Source organism: Perca fluviatilis, chromosome 12 (genome assembly GCF_010015445.1).
Source record: "Perca fluviatilis chromosome 12, GENO_Pfluv_1.0, whole genome shotgun sequence".
Classification (NCBI taxonomy): Eukaryota; Metazoa; Chordata; class Actinopteri; order Perciformes; family Percidae; genus Perca; species Perca fluviatilis.
In genome coordinates this window covers 361,638-381,889 of record NC_053123.1, presented here as the reverse complement: position 1 = coordinate 381,889, position 20,252 = coordinate 361,638, and the positions used below count along the sequence as shown (strand labels likewise).

At 40.3% G+C, this 20,252-nt stretch overlaps 1 protein-coding gene across 1 annotated transcript in view; it reads right to left on the bottom strand.

Annotated features, from left to right (window-relative positions):
- The window catches only part of tfcp2l1 (transcription factor CP2-like 1), a 51,320-nt gene that overhangs the window by 14,373 nt on the left and 16,695 nt on the right, over positions 1–20,252 (bottom strand). The window contains exon 8 of the mRNA XM_039818843.1: positions 8,231–8,334. Within this exon, the coding sequence (XP_039674777.1) occupies positions 8,231–8,334 (104 nt within the window). The remainder of the gene's footprint in view (positions 1–8,230; positions 8,335–20,252) is intronic.

Genomic DNA, 20,252 nt, shown 5'->3' with positions numbered 1-20,252 from the left:
TGTGTGGGTGAGGTGGTGGGGGGAGAAGGTATAGGGGGGGGGGTGGTAGGTGGGTAGGGGAAAATTGGGGGGTGGGGGGGGAGGGTGGTAGGGGTGGTAAAGGAAAGTGGAGAATTAGTTGAAAAAAGTTAGATTAGGACTAATGGGACACATTGATTGATGTAACTTCGCCAGCAGGATTGAAACCCCGTCCCTCCGCACCAAAGTCCTGGATAAATCCACTTTGTTATCTTTAGATGAGGTAGTGGGAAGTGTCTTTTTTTATTTAAAGCTCCTCTGATCAGTTAATCGCCACAATCTAAATGAGTGGAGAGACAGTGTGGAGAGAACCCTTCAAACAAAGCCCTTTAATAAATCCACAACAGTAAATGCTATCGAAACAGGATCTGAATCGTTAGAGGCATGTTTCGGCCCTTTGTGGAACGTAATTTATAAAATTTATATGGAAAATTATAAAAGTACGTAGCGATTTAAAAAGCAGTATTGCTCGCCTGGAAAATACGGACGCCTTTATCATGTGTGGATTGAGATAAATTGTCATTTGAAGGGGTGGCATAATGCATCACAAAATCTGATGATTCTGAAATCAGGTCAAACAGCTGGTTTTGAGGGAAATCGTGGGACAAAGTGGAGATAGGTTGTTTACAGATGGCGAAACGGGGGATTATTTTTCAGCTTCACCCTCTTAGCTGTGATGTACTCATCCACCTTAAGAAGCAACAATAATAACCCTGGTTTTAATCGGAGGCAATTTGAAATAATCATCAAACTCTAAACGGTTTTTCAAAAACTGTAAAAAGATATCAAACCGAAAGGGTAATCCTCGGATATTTGAATTACTTTTGGTGGTGAACACTCTGGTAAAGTTTGTTGAGGGTGGTGAAAAGTATTGAAGGGAGGAAACTAGTAGAAGATTTTAAGGGTAGAACCTCATACCCCCATTTTAAGAAAAGGTTAAGTGCTTAAAATTTTTAAAAAAAGTAGAAATAGTAGAAAAAGGAAGTAGAAGAAGTCCCATCATTAGCTGAAAGAGCTTGAACACCTTTGAAAACCGTTCGGGTTCAAATAGCTGAAAGTATGCAGAAGTTACCGGAGAGCCAAAAACGTAAGGAATAAAGTTAAAAATTAAAATCAGAAACTGCAGGCGAAAATGCGGGAATGCTTGAACAGCTGAATTGCTAAAAGCTAAACTGGTTGAATAGCTTAAACCTGTAAGAAGAAGTTGAAGTAGTCAAAATAGTTGAAAAAAGAAATGCTTTTTAATTAAAGGGCTGAATTTCATTAAAAAGTTTAAACTTTTTAGCTAAACTGAACTGTTTGTTTTAAATGTTGAATAATGAAAAAAGTGTAGAACATTGCGTGAGGTGTGAGTAGATTTTCTAACGATATGACTCACATATGCAGAAATAAGAAACAAAATTGTAATAATTGTTAAAGATGAAAGTTGAAAAAGGTGAAAAGAAGAATATTTTTATATTAAATATATACAGCATTTTAAACTAAAAAGACAATCTAGTTTGAGATGAGATGTGAAATATATAGGGGAAAAACTGGGGTGAAATAGGAAGCAAAAAGAGGAGGAAAGAGACAAGGAGAGAAAAGAGAGAAGAAAGAAGAGCAGGAGAGAGGAGAGGGAAGAGAAGAGAGAGAGGAGATAAAGAGAATAAAAGAGAGGGAGAGAAAGAATAAAGAGGAAAGAGAGAGAGGAAAAGAGGAAAGAGAGAGGAGAGAAAAAGAGAGGAAAGATAGAAAAAATTAAAAAGAGAGCAAACTTTGACAAAAATTGCAAAAAAAAACTGTCTGTGAAAAGTTGTCATGGTACCTGTGGACGTGGTTTATAAACATGCTTGTGTGTGGTGGTTGGTGTGTGTGTATTGTGTGTGCTGCGGTGTAGGGTTGGTGTTGTGTGGGGTGGGGTGTCTGTGTGGGTGTGTAGGGGGTGTGTGTGGGGGGTGGGTGTGTGTGTGGTATAGGGGTGGTGTAGGGGGTAGGGGGTGTAGGGGTATGGTGTAAGGTGTCGGTGGGTGCAGTGGGGTGGGATGGGGAAAGTGGTGTAAGTATAAGGGGGGTGTGTGTGTGGTGGGTGGGGGTGTGTGTTTGTTGTTCCGCTAAACTGATGAATAGCTAAAATACGCAAGAATAAGTGTGAAGTAGCGAAGAGAGTGGTTGGAAAAGTATAACAACATCCACACTTGACACACATAATTGATGTACCACAGCAGGATCTCGAATCCCGGTCCTCTCCACACCAAAGTCCAGCAGCATAAACCCACACTGGGCTACTTTAGATGAGGCAAGAAAGTGGTCCTGTATTTATAAAGGCCCTTGATCATTAATCGTCACACCTAATGAGTGAGAGACAGTGTGAGAGAACCCTTCAAACAACTTAAAAATCCACAACAGAATACAAATTTGACCGCTAGAGGACAGGCTTGTGAATAGTATAAAATTTTATATGGATAAACATAAAAAATGTGGATACAGAGACTTAAAAAATGGTTGCTCCCCCGCTGGTAAAATATGGACTTTTATCATAAGGAAAAAAAAACAAAAAAAAAAAAAAAAAAAACACTAAGTGATGAGAGACAGACGGCAAAAAAGCCAAAGCAAAAAAAAGAGACAAACAAAAAAAAAGAAAAGAAAACAACAACAAAACCACTGATGTGATAAATTGTGTATGACAAGTAGATATTGTCGGAGAGCAGTTTACAGGCAAGGAACTAAGATAATTTTTTCGCTTACCTCTAGTGGTAAGTCATCCACTCTAAAGCAGCAACACACACCCTGTTTAATCGAGCAAAATTTCCTGAAATAATCACTAAACTTAAAACAGCTTTTCACAAAACTGTAAAAGATATCAACCTGAAAAGTAGACCCCGATAGCTGAATATTTGTGAACATTTTAAATTTGAATTTACGTCTTAGTGGAAGAATGAAGGAGTTGAAACTTTTGAAGCAGAAGAAGATTTTTAAGGGTAGAAGGCTGCTCTCATTCACTCTCAAATGTAAAAAAAGTGTTAAAAAAGCTTAAAATTTTTAAAAAGTATAAATAGTAGAAAAAAAGTTGAAGAAGTCCCATCATTAGCTGAAAGAGCTTCGAACATTTGAAAAGTTGAAATGGGTTTAAATAGGTGAAAGTATGCAGAAGCTACAGAGAGCCAAAAAACGTGCAAGGAAATAAAAAAATTAAAACTAAAAATAATAAAGAACCGAATAACAATAGGTGGAAGGCAGGGCACAAAGCACTTCCCCCAAAAATAAAGAAAATGTAATGACAGAAACAACAATAGGTGGAAGTAAAAAACAGCATTCCCCAACTAGAAAATGCATTCCCAAGGAAAAATGCGGGAATGCTGAATAGCTGGAACTGGCTAAAGCCAACTGGTTGGAATAGCTGAAATCTGTAAGAAGAAGTTGAAATAGTGAGAATAGCTGGAAAAAGTGGAAATCGATAAAAAGTTGGCTTTAAAAGCTGAAAATGACAAAATATGTAGAACATTGTGGAAGTCTTTAGCTGAAGCTGAAGAATAGCTTGAAAAAGTGGAAATTGGTTCACAAGTTAAAGAAAGTAAGAGAGGGAGGGAGGAGGGATGGAGAAAGAAGGAGAGAGAGAGAAAAAGAGAGAGACAGGGAGAGAGGGAGGGAGAATGGATGAGAGAGAAGGAGAGAGAGAGAAAAAGAGAGAGAGACAGAGAGAGATGGAGGGAGAAGGAGGGATGGAGAGAGAACAGAGAGAGGGAGGGAGAAGGAGGGATGGAGAGAGGACAGAGAGAGAAAAGAGAGAGAAACAGGGAGAGAGATAAAGAAAAGAGAAACAGAGAGAGAGGGGAGGGGAGAAGGGGATGGAGAAAGGAAAGAGAGAGAGACGAGAGAGAGAGGGAGGGATGGAGAGAGGACAGAGAGAGAGGGGAGAAGGAGGGGATGGAGAGAGAAAAGAGAGAGAAAAGGGGAGAGAGAGAAAAAAAAAAAAGAGAAACAGAGAGATAGAGAGGGGAGGGAGAAGGATGAGGAGAAAGAAGGAGAGAGAGAAAAGAGAAAGAGACAGGGAGAGAGGAGGGAGGAGAATGGATGAGAGAGAAGGAGAGAGAGAAAAGAGAGAGAGAGACAGAGAGAATGAGGAATGAGAGGAAGAGAGAGAGAAAGAGAGAAAACAGGAAGAGAGAGAAAGAAAAGAGAAACAGAGAGACAGAGAGGGGAAGAAGGTGGATGGAGAAAGAGAGAGAGACAGAGAGAGTGGAGGGAGAGGAAGAGGAAAGAAGAGAGAAAGAAAGAGAAACAGAGTAGAGAACACAAAACACAAAGCAGAAATAAAAAAAACACAGGATGAAACAAAAACAAAGAACACAAGAACAACAAACAGGAAAACACAGAAAAAGAAAAGAGAAGGAGACATAAAGAGACAGAGACAGAGTAGAAGAAGGAGAGAAATAAAAAAAAAAAAAAAAGAAAGGAAAAGGAGAAGACCATGATCACACAGAAGAAACACAAAAAATAAGAAAAAGACACACAAGAAAAGACACACACAGACCCCACACAGGAAAACGAGAGACATAATAAAAAAAAAAAAAAAAAAAGCAAAAATATGGAGAAAAAAAATAGAATAAGAAAATATGGAACAAGTGGAAGAGAGTGAAAAAAGAAATAGGAAGGAAAATAAAGAAAAGATACACAGAAAATAGATGGAAAAGAAAAAAAAAAAAAAAAAAAAAAAAAAAAAAAAAAAAAAAACAGGTCCCCAATAAATAAAACCGAATAACAATAGGTGGAATGCTGTAGAACAGCATTCCCCCAATAAAACCGAATAACAATAGGTGGAATGCTGTAGAACAGCATTCCCCCAATAAATCAGAAAACAAATATATATATAAACCAAAAATATGAACTAAATACAAAATATAATGTAGGCTATAGCCTATGGCATAATTTAAACAAGTCTCCCGAAAAGAAACGGGTATATCTCATAGACTTATAATATACAGTCTATCTATGGTATATCTCTCCTCTGCCTGCTGCTGTGTGTGTGTGTGTTGTGTGTGTGGTGTGTGTGTGTGGTGTGTGTGTGTGTGTGTGTGTGTGTGTGTGTGTGTGTGTGTGTGTGTGTGTGTGTGTGTGTGTGTGTGTGCGTGTGTGCTTGTTGAGTTTAACTCCGAAAAGACAGTTAACCACATGTGTTGTGATATTTAAACAAACGATCTGAAACGGCGAAATAAAATCCTCTTATTTACGGGACCGGTCTAAAAGACCTCCGTCTTACAGCGGGATCTCCGAGTGTGACTGTCCGAGCGCCGAGCAAGCAGCCCCGGCAGGCGCAAGCTGGCGGCCGCGTCATTTTATGGAGCTCAGAAAACTCAAAACTTTGGAGCAAATTGTCAATTCGGCAAAGATTTTCGCAAGACTGCTTATATTCGAAATATAAACCGTTCATTTCTCGCCTAAAATGTTCTCAGAAGTGAATTTAGTGATGAATAAGATGGCGAAAATTGTTTTTTGGGCTGTCTATGTACTGGAAATCCAACCATCATTGAATGCCGAAATGAATGTTGGGATACAGGTGCTGCGAAGTTCATACAAGTTACCAACCGATGTATCCTCGATAAATGGGCGTGTCAAGAATACATCCGGGAATTTTAACTGTTCTTGGCGAAATGCGAACTTGTGTATTGGGACAGTACTTTGGCAACACGAGATGACGTTTCACAGGGACACAAGAACACAAGTCAATAGAAGAACACATATTGGGAAACTATGAAGGTAAATATGGTGCAAAACGTGAGAGCTTGTAGAATACAATGTGAGAACTTGCAGAACAAAAAAAATCGGGGCTCTCTGTGTCCCGCTGGAGCTCCGACTGCAGGTCGAGGTCGGCAGCGAAGCTTTCTGGCAATAATAGCGATGTTGCTCCGCTGGCCGATACCCGCTGGTGACGGTCCGTCTGCAGGACCTGGAGCTCACCGCCAGTGTTTCAGTTTGACTGTTAAAAAGTGTTAAGATAATTAAAAGGTATTTATTTAGAATCAGGCTGGTTGGTTAGTTAGCTAACGCTAGCTTGCTATTCAACCAGGCTTCCATGCGACATAGCTAAATAAGCCGGACAGAGTTGTCCCTCATCTGGCGATAGAAACCCTGCTTTCCCCGTTCTGTTGGATCAGAGCTCCACAGCCTAAGTCCACAGGTACAAATTAGTTTTGCACCAAATGTATCGCAACAAGTGTTGCAAAAGTCGAGGCGCAGATTCGCCTCTTTGTGATGCGGACCCGCATACAGTGACAGATTCGAGAGGTTGTAATCACTGAGTTGTGGTTGTGATGGAAAATCAACCTGAGTAAAAAAAAAAAAGTACATGAGTAAATGTTGCATTACAAGTTTGCAGCTGTCATTGTGTTCATGCAAATATCAATCTACACATTTGTGAATATTTTTTCTACAAGTGCAAATTTCAATTTACAAGTTCAGATTTTTTTTACAAGCTCTCATGTTTTTTTTCTTTTTGTGACTTCAAATGTGAATAATTTTTACAAGTGCAAATTTTTATTTTACAAGTGCAAATTTTTATTTTACAAGTGCACATTTTTATTTCACAAGTGCAAATTTTTATTTTACAAGTGCAAATTTTTATTTTACAAGTGCAAATTTTAACATACAAGTTAAATTTTTTTGTTCTGCAAGTTCTCACATTGTATTCTACAAGCTCTCACGTTTTGCACCATATTTACCTTCATAGGAAACGCCCCATTAGTCTCATTGAGCTTGCTTGAAAAGCTTGCGCGCGCACGTCATTCATTTCACTAGATCACTTGCTGATGACGATGCAGCCTGTGGGCAGGCTTAAGAGACAACACGTGGGGTAGAAGCCGCTGATTGGCTGATAACATTATAACATGAATTTCAAAACTTTGCACCAAAATGATTTATTATTTTTATTGGCTGCCTGCACGTGCACTTTCCCTGGCCTCATGGCTGCAACTTGCGCTCTCTTCATCTACTCTATAATATCAAAAGGGGACACAAAGGTTGTATTTTCTGTAATTATATTATTTTATACTATTATAGTATTTCACCCCAGACTGTGGTGTCCCTCAGTTGTGATGCCACCCCGTTGTCTCCCGACGGGGATGGGGGCTTTTATTTTGGAGACGAGGAGGACTTTCGGAACATATTTGAAGTGGGTCACAGGCAGAGGGCCCTGGACCATCTGCCGGACCGGGAGCTGGCTGCAGGACCATGAACAGTTTTTAATGTTCTATCCGACTAGGTACGTAACTACTCGAGAGTCTGCTCTTGAGACTTTGCTCTAATTTTCGGGACAATTAGGGCAGGATTCGGGATTCGGGACAACTGCTTGGATTTCGGGACTGTCCCGAATATTTCGGGACGTCTGGTCACCCTAGGCTTTGCCATCGCACACGCTCACACTCCACCTCCCTGACGGTGCAGGCGAGACGGGCCGGGCGACCCTTGCGAACGCGTTAAGGCAGTTACACACCAACCAGACGGCCAACCGTCGGCAGAAAAGCCAGTCGGACTGATCGGTCTCCCCGAGTTGGTCCAAAAAGTGCCTCAGAACACACTGAAGAGAGGAGACACGCTAATCTGTATTGTTGCCCAAAAAATTTTAAACGGTAGCTGATTGGACGAACGCGTCACATGGGTTTGTGTTCCATCAGTACGGAACACACGGAAGTCCGCCCAGGTTAACTGCCGCACCGGGAGCAGGGGGCCCGGCCCCTCCCCGTGGAGAGAGAGGGCGCTGCAAAGGTTATTGAGGTAAAAGTCGCATAAAATCTGCCTTGGTTGTTAACACTGCGGCCGCATTGAAAAAAATCTGATCTGTATCGGATTGAGGACCACATATGAAAGTGGCCTGAATCTGATTTGAAAAAATCAGAGGTGGGCTAGATTTGAGTGTTCACACTACTTCTGAAGAAGTCTGACCTGGTCACTTGATCCCAAAAAAATTTGGGCCACTTTTGCCTGCAGTCTGAACGTCATAGAGCCCAGGATGTGGCTCATGTACAACAGTGTTGAGTCATCCTGGTAGGCACCCATAGAGGGAGCTATTACCATTGTTAGTATAACACCACAGGTACAGTGATCGACCCCAGGCCTAGAAAGACCATTGACAGATTTCACGGCCTCTGAAACCTTTAGTCCACCTGGACATTAACCTATAGTTTTCCTACAGAGCTCTACTAAACACAATGAATTATGTTGGTGCAAAATGCTGACTCACCCATCTGTGAAAGAACAGGAAGTTGGTGAGCTGTGGTAAACTGGTGATGGAGTGCTGCTGCTGCTGTGGCTGGTGACAGTCAGGGCATCGGGCCAAGGGGAACACTGGAGAGAGACAGAAACAGAAAGAGGAAGGGCTTTTTGGATTATGATTCTGACATATCTTAGCACAGAGACTACAGGAGTAACATTTCTAAAACAAAATATTATGGAAATCATATTAAAGCTGCACTAATCAGTATTTATATATATATATATATATATATATATATAACAATAGATCAAATGAGTATGAGTAATGTAATAGCTGTTGCTCGTAGTAATGAACCTACAAGGATTAATCACAGACATCAACCCCCCCTCAGCTCTATTTATCCTTTTAGCCTCTTTTAACCCATTGTTTTTGGTTTTTCCACCTGCAAACTCTTCTCATCAACCTCATGTTCAGCTGCAGCAGACATAAGATAATAAACCCACTATACACTGCCCACCCAGCACCAAACAATATGCTGACAAAGTAAGCAGTTGCCTCAGGAGACCAAAACAGAGAAAGTGGACTCCAAATGAATGTTGCTCTGAGTCTGCTTGATGTATAACTTGCAACAGTATGCTAACCCCTTTGCCATAACATTGTAATCTACAGGGTAAAATACATGTGTTAAGTTTTCAATGTGTTACCCTGCCCCTAGTCTTGTATTGCCAGACCTTCCTCCACAGCACCGTGAAGGAGGGTCTGGCTAGTCCACACAGTATTCTGGGATGGGAGAAAAAACGTGGTCTGGTTTATTGGCATTTCTTTAAACCAATCACATACGTCTTGGGCAGCGCTAAGCACAACGGTGCTGCTGCAGAATAGCCTCAGGAAGGAACTTGTTTTGGTGGAACATGTGTATGTTCAAAAGTAGTTTTAGTCGTGCAACAGAAAACTCAGATTGGACAGATAGTCTAGCTAGCTGTCTAGATTTACCCTGCAGATATCTGAGGAGCAGTTAACCATAGTCCTCACAAATCCACTGGAGGTTAGAACACCAACACAAAGGAAGAGGAAGGTAACAGACATCGACGAAAACCAGAGCTGTATAATAACGAAGTAGAACTACTTCACTACTCTACTTAAAGAAGAATTCCGGCCAATTTTTACGTTAATCTTGATCGCTATAGCTACGCGAGTACTTTCGATAGAAAAAACCCCGACCCGAATCAGTGCAGGTAACACGGAGAAGCTGCAGCTACGTACTACAAGCGTCCCCTGAGCTAAAACGGCAGTGCTCGGGGCAAGTTTTAGAGTGCCTTTGTGCCTCTTAACAGACACAAAATGCAATTAATATGTCTGTGCCACATGAATAGGGCCCTTACGTGTCAACAAGACACGTGTCAACAAGCTAGCGACCGGCAGGATCGAGACAGGGACCAGGGTAGGTGAATTTAAACAATGTCTGAGTTGAAAACGCATCTTGTTGACACGTAAGGGGCCCTATTCATGTGGCACAGACATATTAATTGCATTTTGTGTCTGTTAAGAGGCACAAAGGCACTCTAAAACTTGCCCCGAGCACTGACGTTTTAGCTCAGGACGCAACAATGCACGGTAACTGCAACTCTGATTACTGATGGAAATTTCTATCGAAGTACTTCAGCGTAGCTATAGCGATCAAAAATTAAAAGTAAAATTGGCGAATTCCCTAACGCGTACAATATGTAACTTTCTGCCACTAGGGGTCTCTCAACCAAAACAATGGACGGTAAAACTGGACTTTTGATGACTAAACACCTTCGCTGCCAGTTAGAATGCATCAGTTCACGGACGAGTTTACCCGTTCAAGTTTATTCACGTTACGTTTATTCATTCTAATAAAATAGCTGCAGTTTCCCCAACATAATTACGTTTTTCTTGATTAGATTTTTATTTGTAGCTGACCAGTTAGCTCGTGAGCCAGCAAGCTAACAGTAGCCAGCAGCTAAAACACAAAATATTTCACATATCAATGTCACCTTTTGGATCGTTTCAACACCGGGGCGGAATTAAGCATAACAAATTTGGGGCAGAGGGTTACGGAGTTGCAAGTTGTTTTCGTGCCGGGTAATCGGAGAGGTGTGTGTTGGAAACTTTGTGACGTGTTGTGATTTTGGATTGGATAGTGTGGGTTTTGTGAGGAACTGTTTGAAGGGGTATTGCCCGACGGCCTGTATAGGTCCGGGAACGATATCCCTGAGCAGGTCTTAGCAAACTCAGTAGATAGATTCGAAGTGGTAAGCAAGTCGTGTAGTGAGTTTTCTGTAAAGGACAAATTGTTAGTGAACTTTGGTGTAACGATACATTCTCGCACAGGTGGGGATACTTTATCTCAGAGTCAGCCCATGCCCAAGGGAGTGGATAGGGATGGGGGTGGCTGGAGCAGGGTGAGTAGGCCTGAAACAAATTACAAACGACTGCGAGGTTATAATTCTCAGGATAGTGATATGGAAAACCCACAGGTTAAAGTAGTAAGGCCTAATCCAAGCAGTGATGAGGAATTTAAAGTTCTGATTAAAGTAAAAGGAGGGGCTGGATTTGCTACAGTCAGTCCCCTTAAATTGACAAATGAACTAAAAAAAGGGATTGGTGACATATTGCATGCCTCTATTTTACAGAATGGAATGATTTCAATTATGTGTAAGTCGGAAAATCAACAAGTTAAGGCTCTCAAAATTAAAACTGTGCTTGGTAAGGGAGTGGAGGTGTTCAAGCCAAAAACGATTACAGAGGTAAAAGGAGTGATGTATAATGTGCCAGTGGACATATCTGAGCAAGAGATATTGACTAGTTTAAAAGGTGGTAATGTTGTGGCTGTAAAACGCATGGGCAGAAATGAGACTGGTAGAGGAACTATCCCTATCCTTCTCTCCTTTAAAGACGATGTGTTACCGAAGAGGGTCATGTTGGGATTCATGAGTTATCCAGTGAAAGAGTATGACAGACCCCCTTTGAGATGCTTTCAGTGCCAGAGGTATGGGCATGTGGCAGCTGTGTGTAATGGAAAGAGAAGATGTAGACAGTGTAGCCAGGAGCATGATGGGAAAGATTGTAATGAACCTGTGAAATGTTGTAACTGTGGGGGTGAACATCCAGCTTCCTTCAGGGGGTGTCAAAACTATATCAAAGCAGGTAATGTGGAGAAAATGAAAAAAGAGAAGAAAATATCTTATGCTGAGGCAGTGAGAAGGGTGGAGTGTAATGGTGGGGTAAATCAAGATCAAGGTGTGATTAAAGCAAAAGATGTAGTAAAGGGTCATGCTTTTACTGATGACTCTGTTGTGATTAGCAAAAAAGGACTACTGGCGTTCATGGTTGAAGCAATGTGGAGAGTTAAAATGGTTGCAAACAAAAAGTCAGATGTGGCACGTGAAATTGCTATTGCTGCAGAAAAATTTTTGGGATTCACGGGGATCAATCCAAAGGAATTGTGGGAATCTACGTATACTCCGGACAGTGCAGATCAAAGACCAAATGGGAGTCGACAGATAGAGTTGGATGATAATGACGAAGAGGAAATGGACAGCAGACTTGAAGAGGATGTGGGTGATTAGTGTTTTATGTTTTACATAATGCAGTGGAATGCTAGGAGTCTTGTTGCGAATGGGCAAGAGTTTAAACACTTGATAGACCGTCTTGGAGAAAAACCAGATATTATTTGTATTGAGGAAACTTGGTTGAACCCGAGATTAGATTTTAGAATACCGGGGTACAAATGTGAAAGGAAAGATAGGGAGAATATATCAGGAGGGGGTTGTGCTACATTTATTAGAAATGGGATTCAGTATAGAAGAATTGAAATAAAAACGGTGTTAGAGTGTGTTATTACAGAAGTTTGGACTGATCGAGGGAAAATCTCTATTGTAAATTTATATAATCCGTGCATTAAGTTAGAAGAGAGTTACTTTCAGGAAATTGTAGATAAGATTTGTGTACCAGGGATTTGGGTTGGGGATTTTAATGCTCATAGTGAATTGTGGGGAGGTGAGAAGAGAGACAGAAATGGTCAAATTGTAGAAGATTTTATAGATAAGAATAATTTTATTGTGTTAAATGATGGTCGTCCTACATGGTTTAATATAAGTCGGTCAATGTCATCTTCTATAGATATTACAATTGTATCAGCAGAGTTAGCATCGATCAGTAGGTGGGAGACAATGGAACTATATACAGTAGGAAGTGATCATGTGCCAATAATTAGTAAATTTGGTAGGTGTCTGCTTGAGGAGCCAGTTCTTAGTTCCCTGCATCTTAATTATAAAAGAGCCAACTGGTTCAAGTTTGAGAATCAAGTGAATGTGGGATTATCACTGATAGATAGTGAAAAAGGAGTAGATGAGTGGAATAGGTCTCTTAGCATGGTAATGTGGGATGCAGCAGTAAAGAGTATTCCAAAGAAAAAAGTTCGAGTAAGAGGAGTAATGGTACCATGGTGGACTGAAGAATGTAATTCGGCGGTCCGAGATAGGAATAGGGCATATAAAAATTTACGGAAACATCTATTAGAGAATTGGGCTGTTGAATATAAGAGGCTTAGAGCTAAGGCTAGACGTGTAATTAAAGAAGCAAAGAAGCAAAGTTGGAAGGCTTTCTGTAATAATTTAGGACCGGATACGCCCTTACAAAAGGTGTGGCACCTAGTTCATAGAATGACAGGTATTTTTCGGCAGACAGAGATTCCTGTTCTCCACTGTGATGGGGATGAAGCTGTAAATAATAAAGGGAAAGCAAGTATGTTGGGCAAGCAATTTCAAAAAGTACATAGCTCTAAAAATGTAGATGATGTAAACAGGAGAAGGAGATGTCAAATATCAAGAACTAATATGGCTAAACTGTTGATTGATTGTGATAATTCTGATGATATTAATGTATTTTTTTCAATAGAAGAACTACAAAAAGCTATTGCTCAGGGTAAGGATACCTCACCTGGCAGGGATGGGTTGGGATACCAGTTATTTAAAAATTCTGGTGATTTGTTAGGAGAAGAAGTTATTGCCCTAATTAATAATGTATGGGAGAGTGGCTGTCTGCCTAAAGAGTGGAAACATGCTGTAATTATTCCCATTGTAAAACCAGGGAAAAAACCAGATGACCCAAGTTCTTATAGACCAATTGCGTTAACCTCTGTTTTATGTAAAATTATGGAGCGCATGATTACTGACAGACTTGTGGATAAGCTGGAGAAAAGTGGATATTTTGTGGAATATCAGAGTGGATTTAGGCAGGGGCGGTCTACTATGGATGCTGTGTTGGATTTAGATATTGACATTAAAAAAGCCATCGCAAATAAAGAAGCCGTTGTTGCAGTGTTTCTGGACATTGAAAAAGCTTATGATATGCTTTGGAAGGAGGGGTTGCTTATTGCACTTTATGATGCGGGAATCAGAGGAAGAATGTTTAACTGGATTAAGAATTTTTTAAGTGATAGGATAATTCAGGTAAGGGTGGGAGGGGAATTATCAGAGGAGTTTGGGGTAGAGAATGGAACCCCTCAAGGAAGTGTTATAAGCCCGGTCCTTTTTAATATACTAATTAATGGTATGTTTAGTAGAGTGGGAAAAGCATTTCGGTTTTCACTGTTTGCAGATGATGGGGCCCTCTGGAAGAGAGGGAGGAACCTGTCATATGTATTTGGCCAAATTCAAACTGCTTTGGAGAAGGTATCTGAATGGGCTAATGATTGGGGTTTTAAAATATCAATAGAAAAAACTAAATGCATGGTATTTGGATATAAGAAGAAAATGCCAACACAGCTGATACAAATATATGATACAACTATTGAAAGAGTAAAACATTTTAAATTTTTGGGGATATGGTTAGATGAAAGGTTGACATGGAAAAAGCATATTGAGATGGTTTCATCTAAGTGTGGGAAAATAATTAATGTTTTAAGGTGTGTGGCTGGGGCTGAGTGGGGGGCTGATAGTGACACTATGATGTTGATATATAGAGCAATGATCAGATCAACTATTGATTATGGGTGTATGGTATATGGGACAGCAGCCCCTTCAGTGATTAACCAACTTGATGTAATCCAAGCAAAAGCTCTTAGAGTGTGTAGTGGGGCGTTTCGCACAACGCCAATATCTGCGCTATTAATAGAATCAGGGGAGATGCCATTGGCTATAAGAAGACGTAAACTTGGGTTGAAGTATCTAATGAAATTAAAAGGACAAACTGGGAAATTACCGGTAAAAAACCTACTGAGACAGCATTGGGAGTTTATGGGAACAGCAAGATTGGTTAAAACAAACTTTGTAGAAACACTTAAATCTATGGCAGAAGACATTGGTATTGGGAATTTAAATGTATGTCCACCAGTATGTCGTTCAGATGTACCTTTATGGTTGATTCCAGATCCCATTGTTGATTTATATTTTATGAAAACAAGAAAAAGAAAGATGTCAGCGGATGTAGTGGAGGAGATAAAAGCTCGGCAGAGTCACATATGGGGAGGCTGTCTACAAATTTATACTGACGGATCAAAGGATCCTGAGAGTGGTAAAGTGGCTTTTGGTATTAGTATACCTGAAATAGGGTATAAAAAAGGATGGAGGATTTCAGATCGCTTATCAGTGTTTACTGCAGAGTTGGTGGCAGTTCTATGGGCATTAAGGTGGGTTGAAGATAACAAACAGGAACATTCTGTCATATGTAGTGATTCAGCTGCATCCCTACTTACAATTAAAGGTACCAAAACTAAATCCAGGCCAGATGTGCTTGTGGAGATTATGCAGGTGGTGTATAGACTTCATAAAGCAGGGTATGAGGTGGGGTTTATGTGGGTTCCGGCGCACATGGGTGTGGAAGGTAATGAGGAGGCAGATGAGGTGGCAAAGAAAGCAGTGCAGGAGGAAAGAGTTCAAATTAATGTGCAGTATGGGTCACCAGACTACACTGAAATAATGAATAGGTCAGTAAAAGAAATGTGGCAAAATTCATGGGATTGTGAAAAGAAGGGGAGAACGTATTATGCAGTACAAAGAATGGTAGAGAAAGAAATATGGGGTTATAGATGTAAGAGAAGAGATGCAGTAGTTTTATCCAGATTGAGGCTTGGACACTGTGGACTGAGGAGTGGGCTGGCTCTGATTGGTAAACATCCTGATGGAAAGTGTGAATGTGGGGACAAGGAAACAGTGAAGCATATATTGGTGCAGTGCAGGAAGTACTCTCGGCAGAGGAAGAAATTGTTTAGAGAACTGGGTGCAACTGGAGAAACTGTTTTTACTGTGTGCTCTTTATTGAATTTGGATAGTTGGAGTAAAGGGAAGAAACTGATGGAGTACCTGCGACATATTGGAGTATATAATAAGATGTAGTTAATTATACTTATTTCTACTTGAGATGTGGATAGTGGGTAGACACCAGAGGAGGGCAGCAATACGCCATAGATGCGTCTAGCCTGCCGGAAATAAGAAGAAGAAGAAGAAGAACACCGGGGCGGACGGGGTTTGTTGTAACGCTAGCTAGCTACTAAACGAGGCTGAGAGACGGTGTGGGTGGGGATTGTCGGGGGAATCTCCGCGACCGCGAGCCAGGACGTTCGATGCCGGTTGTGCAGCAGCAGAACATCTCCCAGCTGCCCGGAATTATCTCCCCTTCACTTTTCAGTAATCTTAACTTTTCGTTTTGGTGCTTAACTCACCTTTTGTCAGGTTAATTTAGCTAACCGTAAAGACAGCTAAACGCGAAGAGGGGAGAAATTCGGCAGGGAGGAGATTTTCAGCACATACACCGGTAGCGCTGCGGAGATGTAGCTAGCTAACTCTATGGATGGCCGCTGTTGTGACTCGGTGCCTGGTCTGATATGGTCCGTTTCCCGACGTTTAATTAAACTGCCGTTAGCGTCGTAAGCACCAGGCACTGGAGATAAGTTCTGGCCGGGGGGTTGCTGTAATAAAAGTAGCTGGCTGACTGGGGGCTAACGATAGCTAGCTAGCTAGCTATATGTCCCGGGGCTGTTGTCAGCTGTCATCCCCGACTGAGTCTCTCTGCGCCGGGGGAGTGAGGCAGACAGACCGGGGTGTGCTAGCTGGCTAAATTAGCATTAGATTAATCGTCTATCTATACAGTTAACGTTGCTAGTGAAGTTATTCGTGGGTTAGCCCAGTCCTGTTAACTGTGGTCGAAACAGTCATACTAAAGCGTGTTGAATGATGTTGTAACCTCATAATGTTACCCACAAAGCATTAGCATCAATGTTAGCTACTTGTCGATATTGAACTTTCAAAATAAATAAGGTATCTGTTGTATTACTGTGATAAAAAGTGGGATGTAATTAATCACAAAATGATGCTTTATGGCCAAAAAAAAGCAGTATTACGGTTACAAGTATTTTTTTTCTGTGACATTGCATGATTTACAATTACTCCTGAACGTATCATCTTGGTGCCAGTGTTCTGACGGAAGTTAGAGTAACTGGAGGGTGAAAGGTTATATGACGCCACTGACGGGCGACTAAGGGCCGTTACAGAAGGCTCGTTCGAGATGAGCCAGATCTGCGCAGAATCGATCACTGGCGATCGGCGCCCAATGCATGCCGGTTAGATTTGTGTTTTTTTTTTTTTTATTTATTGAGAGCATTTGAAGTTACATACAACACATAGACGTACACATACATACAACTACAAAATAAGTACATAAGCAATTCATATGCCAGGGAGTCTGCAAAGTCCATCAAGGCCAATCAACAAGCAGTCCGATTCATAGCATCATTACAGTTAGGAGAGTTCCAATATTATTCAGTCATGTGATGCCACAAGTGTTGAGAATATATGCACAGTTTTCAGAGCTTTACAGTTCTTTGAATATCTTATAGAGTCCATGTATTCATTGACTTCATTTTCAAACACAGGAAAGAAAGGTTTAGAGCCCCTGAACTTACATTTATGGATGTGATGTTTAGCGAGTAGAAATAAAAGATTAATTATGAAATATTTCCCTTCCTTATCCGTCTTAAGCTCCACTACACCAAAGAAAACATCCTTAAAACAAAACGAGAAATCCTTAATGAGATGGATTTGGATAAATTCAAGGACGTCTGACCAGAATTTTTCTGTGTAGGAACATTTCCAAAATAAGTGGGAGATATCTTCATCTGACCTTTTACAGAAAGAGCATTCAGATTCAATATCTGGTTTATACCGCTTCAGCACACACTTTGCTGGGTAGAATCTGTGAATTAATTTAAACGTAACTTCTCTCACTTTATTAGTAAGCATATATTTGAAAGGTAAAGACCAAACATTTTTCCAAGGGACATTCTCTATTAAACTGTTCCAATATGGTATTATATGAGGAATAGTAACAATATCTTTTTGGTATAAAGTTCTAATTGTTTTATTTTTAGTCCGGCACGCCGCAGAAAAGCATAAATTCCCCACAGCAGTATCAGATAAATCCATATTGTGAGTCAGTGGCCATGGGAAATGAATGCCTCCCAGCAGCATTCTGATTCCAGAAGAAATTGCATCAAAGACAATTGCATACTCCTTGACCGAAACAGGAATTTGAAATTTCCGCATAAATTCTGAATAACTGTACAGTCTGCCATTCGTGTCATAGAGTTGGCCAACAAGTAAAATATTATTCCTGTACCAGTTTTCAAAAAATAAAGATTTGTTTTTGAAGAGAATGTCCTTATTATGCCAAATGTAATACCGATGGGGTGAGAAGTTATGTTTAAATAAGAGAGACCAAGCTAAAAGCATGTGTTTATGAAAATTGGACAGTTTGATTGGGAGTTTGGCAATACTATAATTGCATAATAACAGAAAATTCAGGCCACCAATTTTAGAGAAAATATAGTTAGGAATAAAATTCCATAGTGATGTTGGATTATTAAAGAATTGTCTGAGCCAGTTGATTTTGAAGGTGTTGCTTAAAGTTGTGAAGTCCAAGAAATTTAAGCCCCCACACTGATTTGTGTTCATTATTACAGACTTTTTGACGAAGTGAGTTTTGTTTTTCCACACAAAATTAAACAACATATTGTCAATTATTTTCGATACCCCACAATCAACATCCAAAGAGGCCGCGAGATATGTAAGTCTGGAAATTCCCTCCGCTTTTGTCAGTAAGACTCTTCCTCTCAGGGATAAGTCTCTTTGTAGCCAAAAATTTAGTTTCTTTTTTGTTTTTTCAATGATGGGGCTAAAATTTAATAGACTTCTTGTATTGTGGTCTTTAGTTATTATTGTTCCCAGGTATGTAACCTGTTCCTTCACAGGGATATCACATATAGTTGAGACATCACATTCTTTAACTGCCATTAGTTCACATTTTCTTAAGTTCAATTTGAGACCTGAAGCTTGTGAAAATCCTCTGATCAGCTCTATTGCGGGGGGAATCTGGGAGGCATTTCTCAGGAAGATGGTTGTGTCATCGGCCAGTTGACTAAGGATGATACTTCTTTCAGCCAATGTTATCCCTTCCAAGGCACAGTTAGAGACATGTAGAGCTAAGAGTTGAGAGGCAATTAAAAACAAGTACGGGGAGATTGGGCACCCTTGTTTTATTCCACGTGACACTCTGAATCTAGGGGAAGTACCAAATTTTAATTTTACTGCACTACTGCCATTTTCATACAGGGTCCTGACAGTTCTGCAAAAGCCATCTCCAAATCCAAATTTTTTAAGCGCGTGCAGGATGAAACCATGTTCAAGCGAATCAAACGCCTTATAAAAATCAAGGAACAGAATGAAGCTGTTGTCAGTGATAAACTCATTGTAATCTAATAAATCCATCACTAATCTGATGTTATTTGCAATGTGTCGTTTCTTCATGAACCCAGATTGTGATTCATCTATAATAGAGTCTAACACTTCTTTGAGTCTATTAGCAAAAACTAGTGCAAAAATTTTGTAATCATTATTTAAGAGAGTAATAGGTCGCCAATTCTCTAGACAGTTTCTGTCCTTGCCTGGTTTCGGGATCAATGTGATGACACCCTGCGTCATAGTTGTTGGAAGAGCTTCTTTCTCTAAGCTCTCTGAAAAAACTTTTACCAGAAAGGGGGTTAGTAATTCATCAAACATTTTGTACAATTCAGCAGTTATACCATCACACCCTGGGCTCTTGTTGTTTTTTAGATTTTTAATCGCCTTCAGAACCTCCTCTTGAGCAATGGCATCATCACAATAGTCTCTGTCTTCTGGGGATATAAGTCTACCGTGGCTGATAGAGTCCATAAATGATTTAGTTGTTACCTCGCAGTAACGAGAGGTGTATAGATTGTTATAGAAAGTATAGCAATGGGTGGCTATCTTTCTTGGGTCTTTAATAATTTCCCCCTCCACTTTAATTTGATCTACAGTAGCCAATACATTTTTACTCTTTTCAAGTCTAAAGAAGTAGGCTGAATTTTGTTCACCCTCTTCTATCCATCGTTTCCTTGACCTTATATAGGCTCCCTTAGCTTTTAATTTATAGATGTCATCCAATTTATCTTGTAATTTTGTATATTCACATCTTTCCTCATTAGATAAAGACTCTTGTTGGGAAAGAAACGCAAGCTTCTTAATAACCTCGTCTTCAGCTGCTCGTCTGTTCTTGGCCAAATCACCACCAAACCTCCTGAGAAACTTTCCCAACTCATATTTTAGAAGCTCCCAATTTGTCCCATAAGCTTTCTGAGAGTTTGCTTTATTCCAAAAGTTTTCAATCAATTCTTTGACTTTTTGTTTGGCCTGTTCATGTTCAAGGAGGGAACTATTAAGTTTCCAAAATGAGGCTTTTGGGCCAGAGGACTGATCCGAGGACAGAGTTATTGAGAGGTAAATCGCTTTGTGATCGGTCAGTGGAGTGTTACTGATATTGACTGAAATGTTGTTCCTCGTTAAACATCTGGAAACTAACCAGTAGTCAATTCTGGATTGTCTTGAGCAGTCCTTATTGGACCAGGTATACTGTCTGTCATTTGGAAACTGTTCCCTCCAAACATCAACGAGGTCAAATTTATCCATGAGATAATTTATCACAGAGTTAGGAGATTCTGACTTCCTTGGTG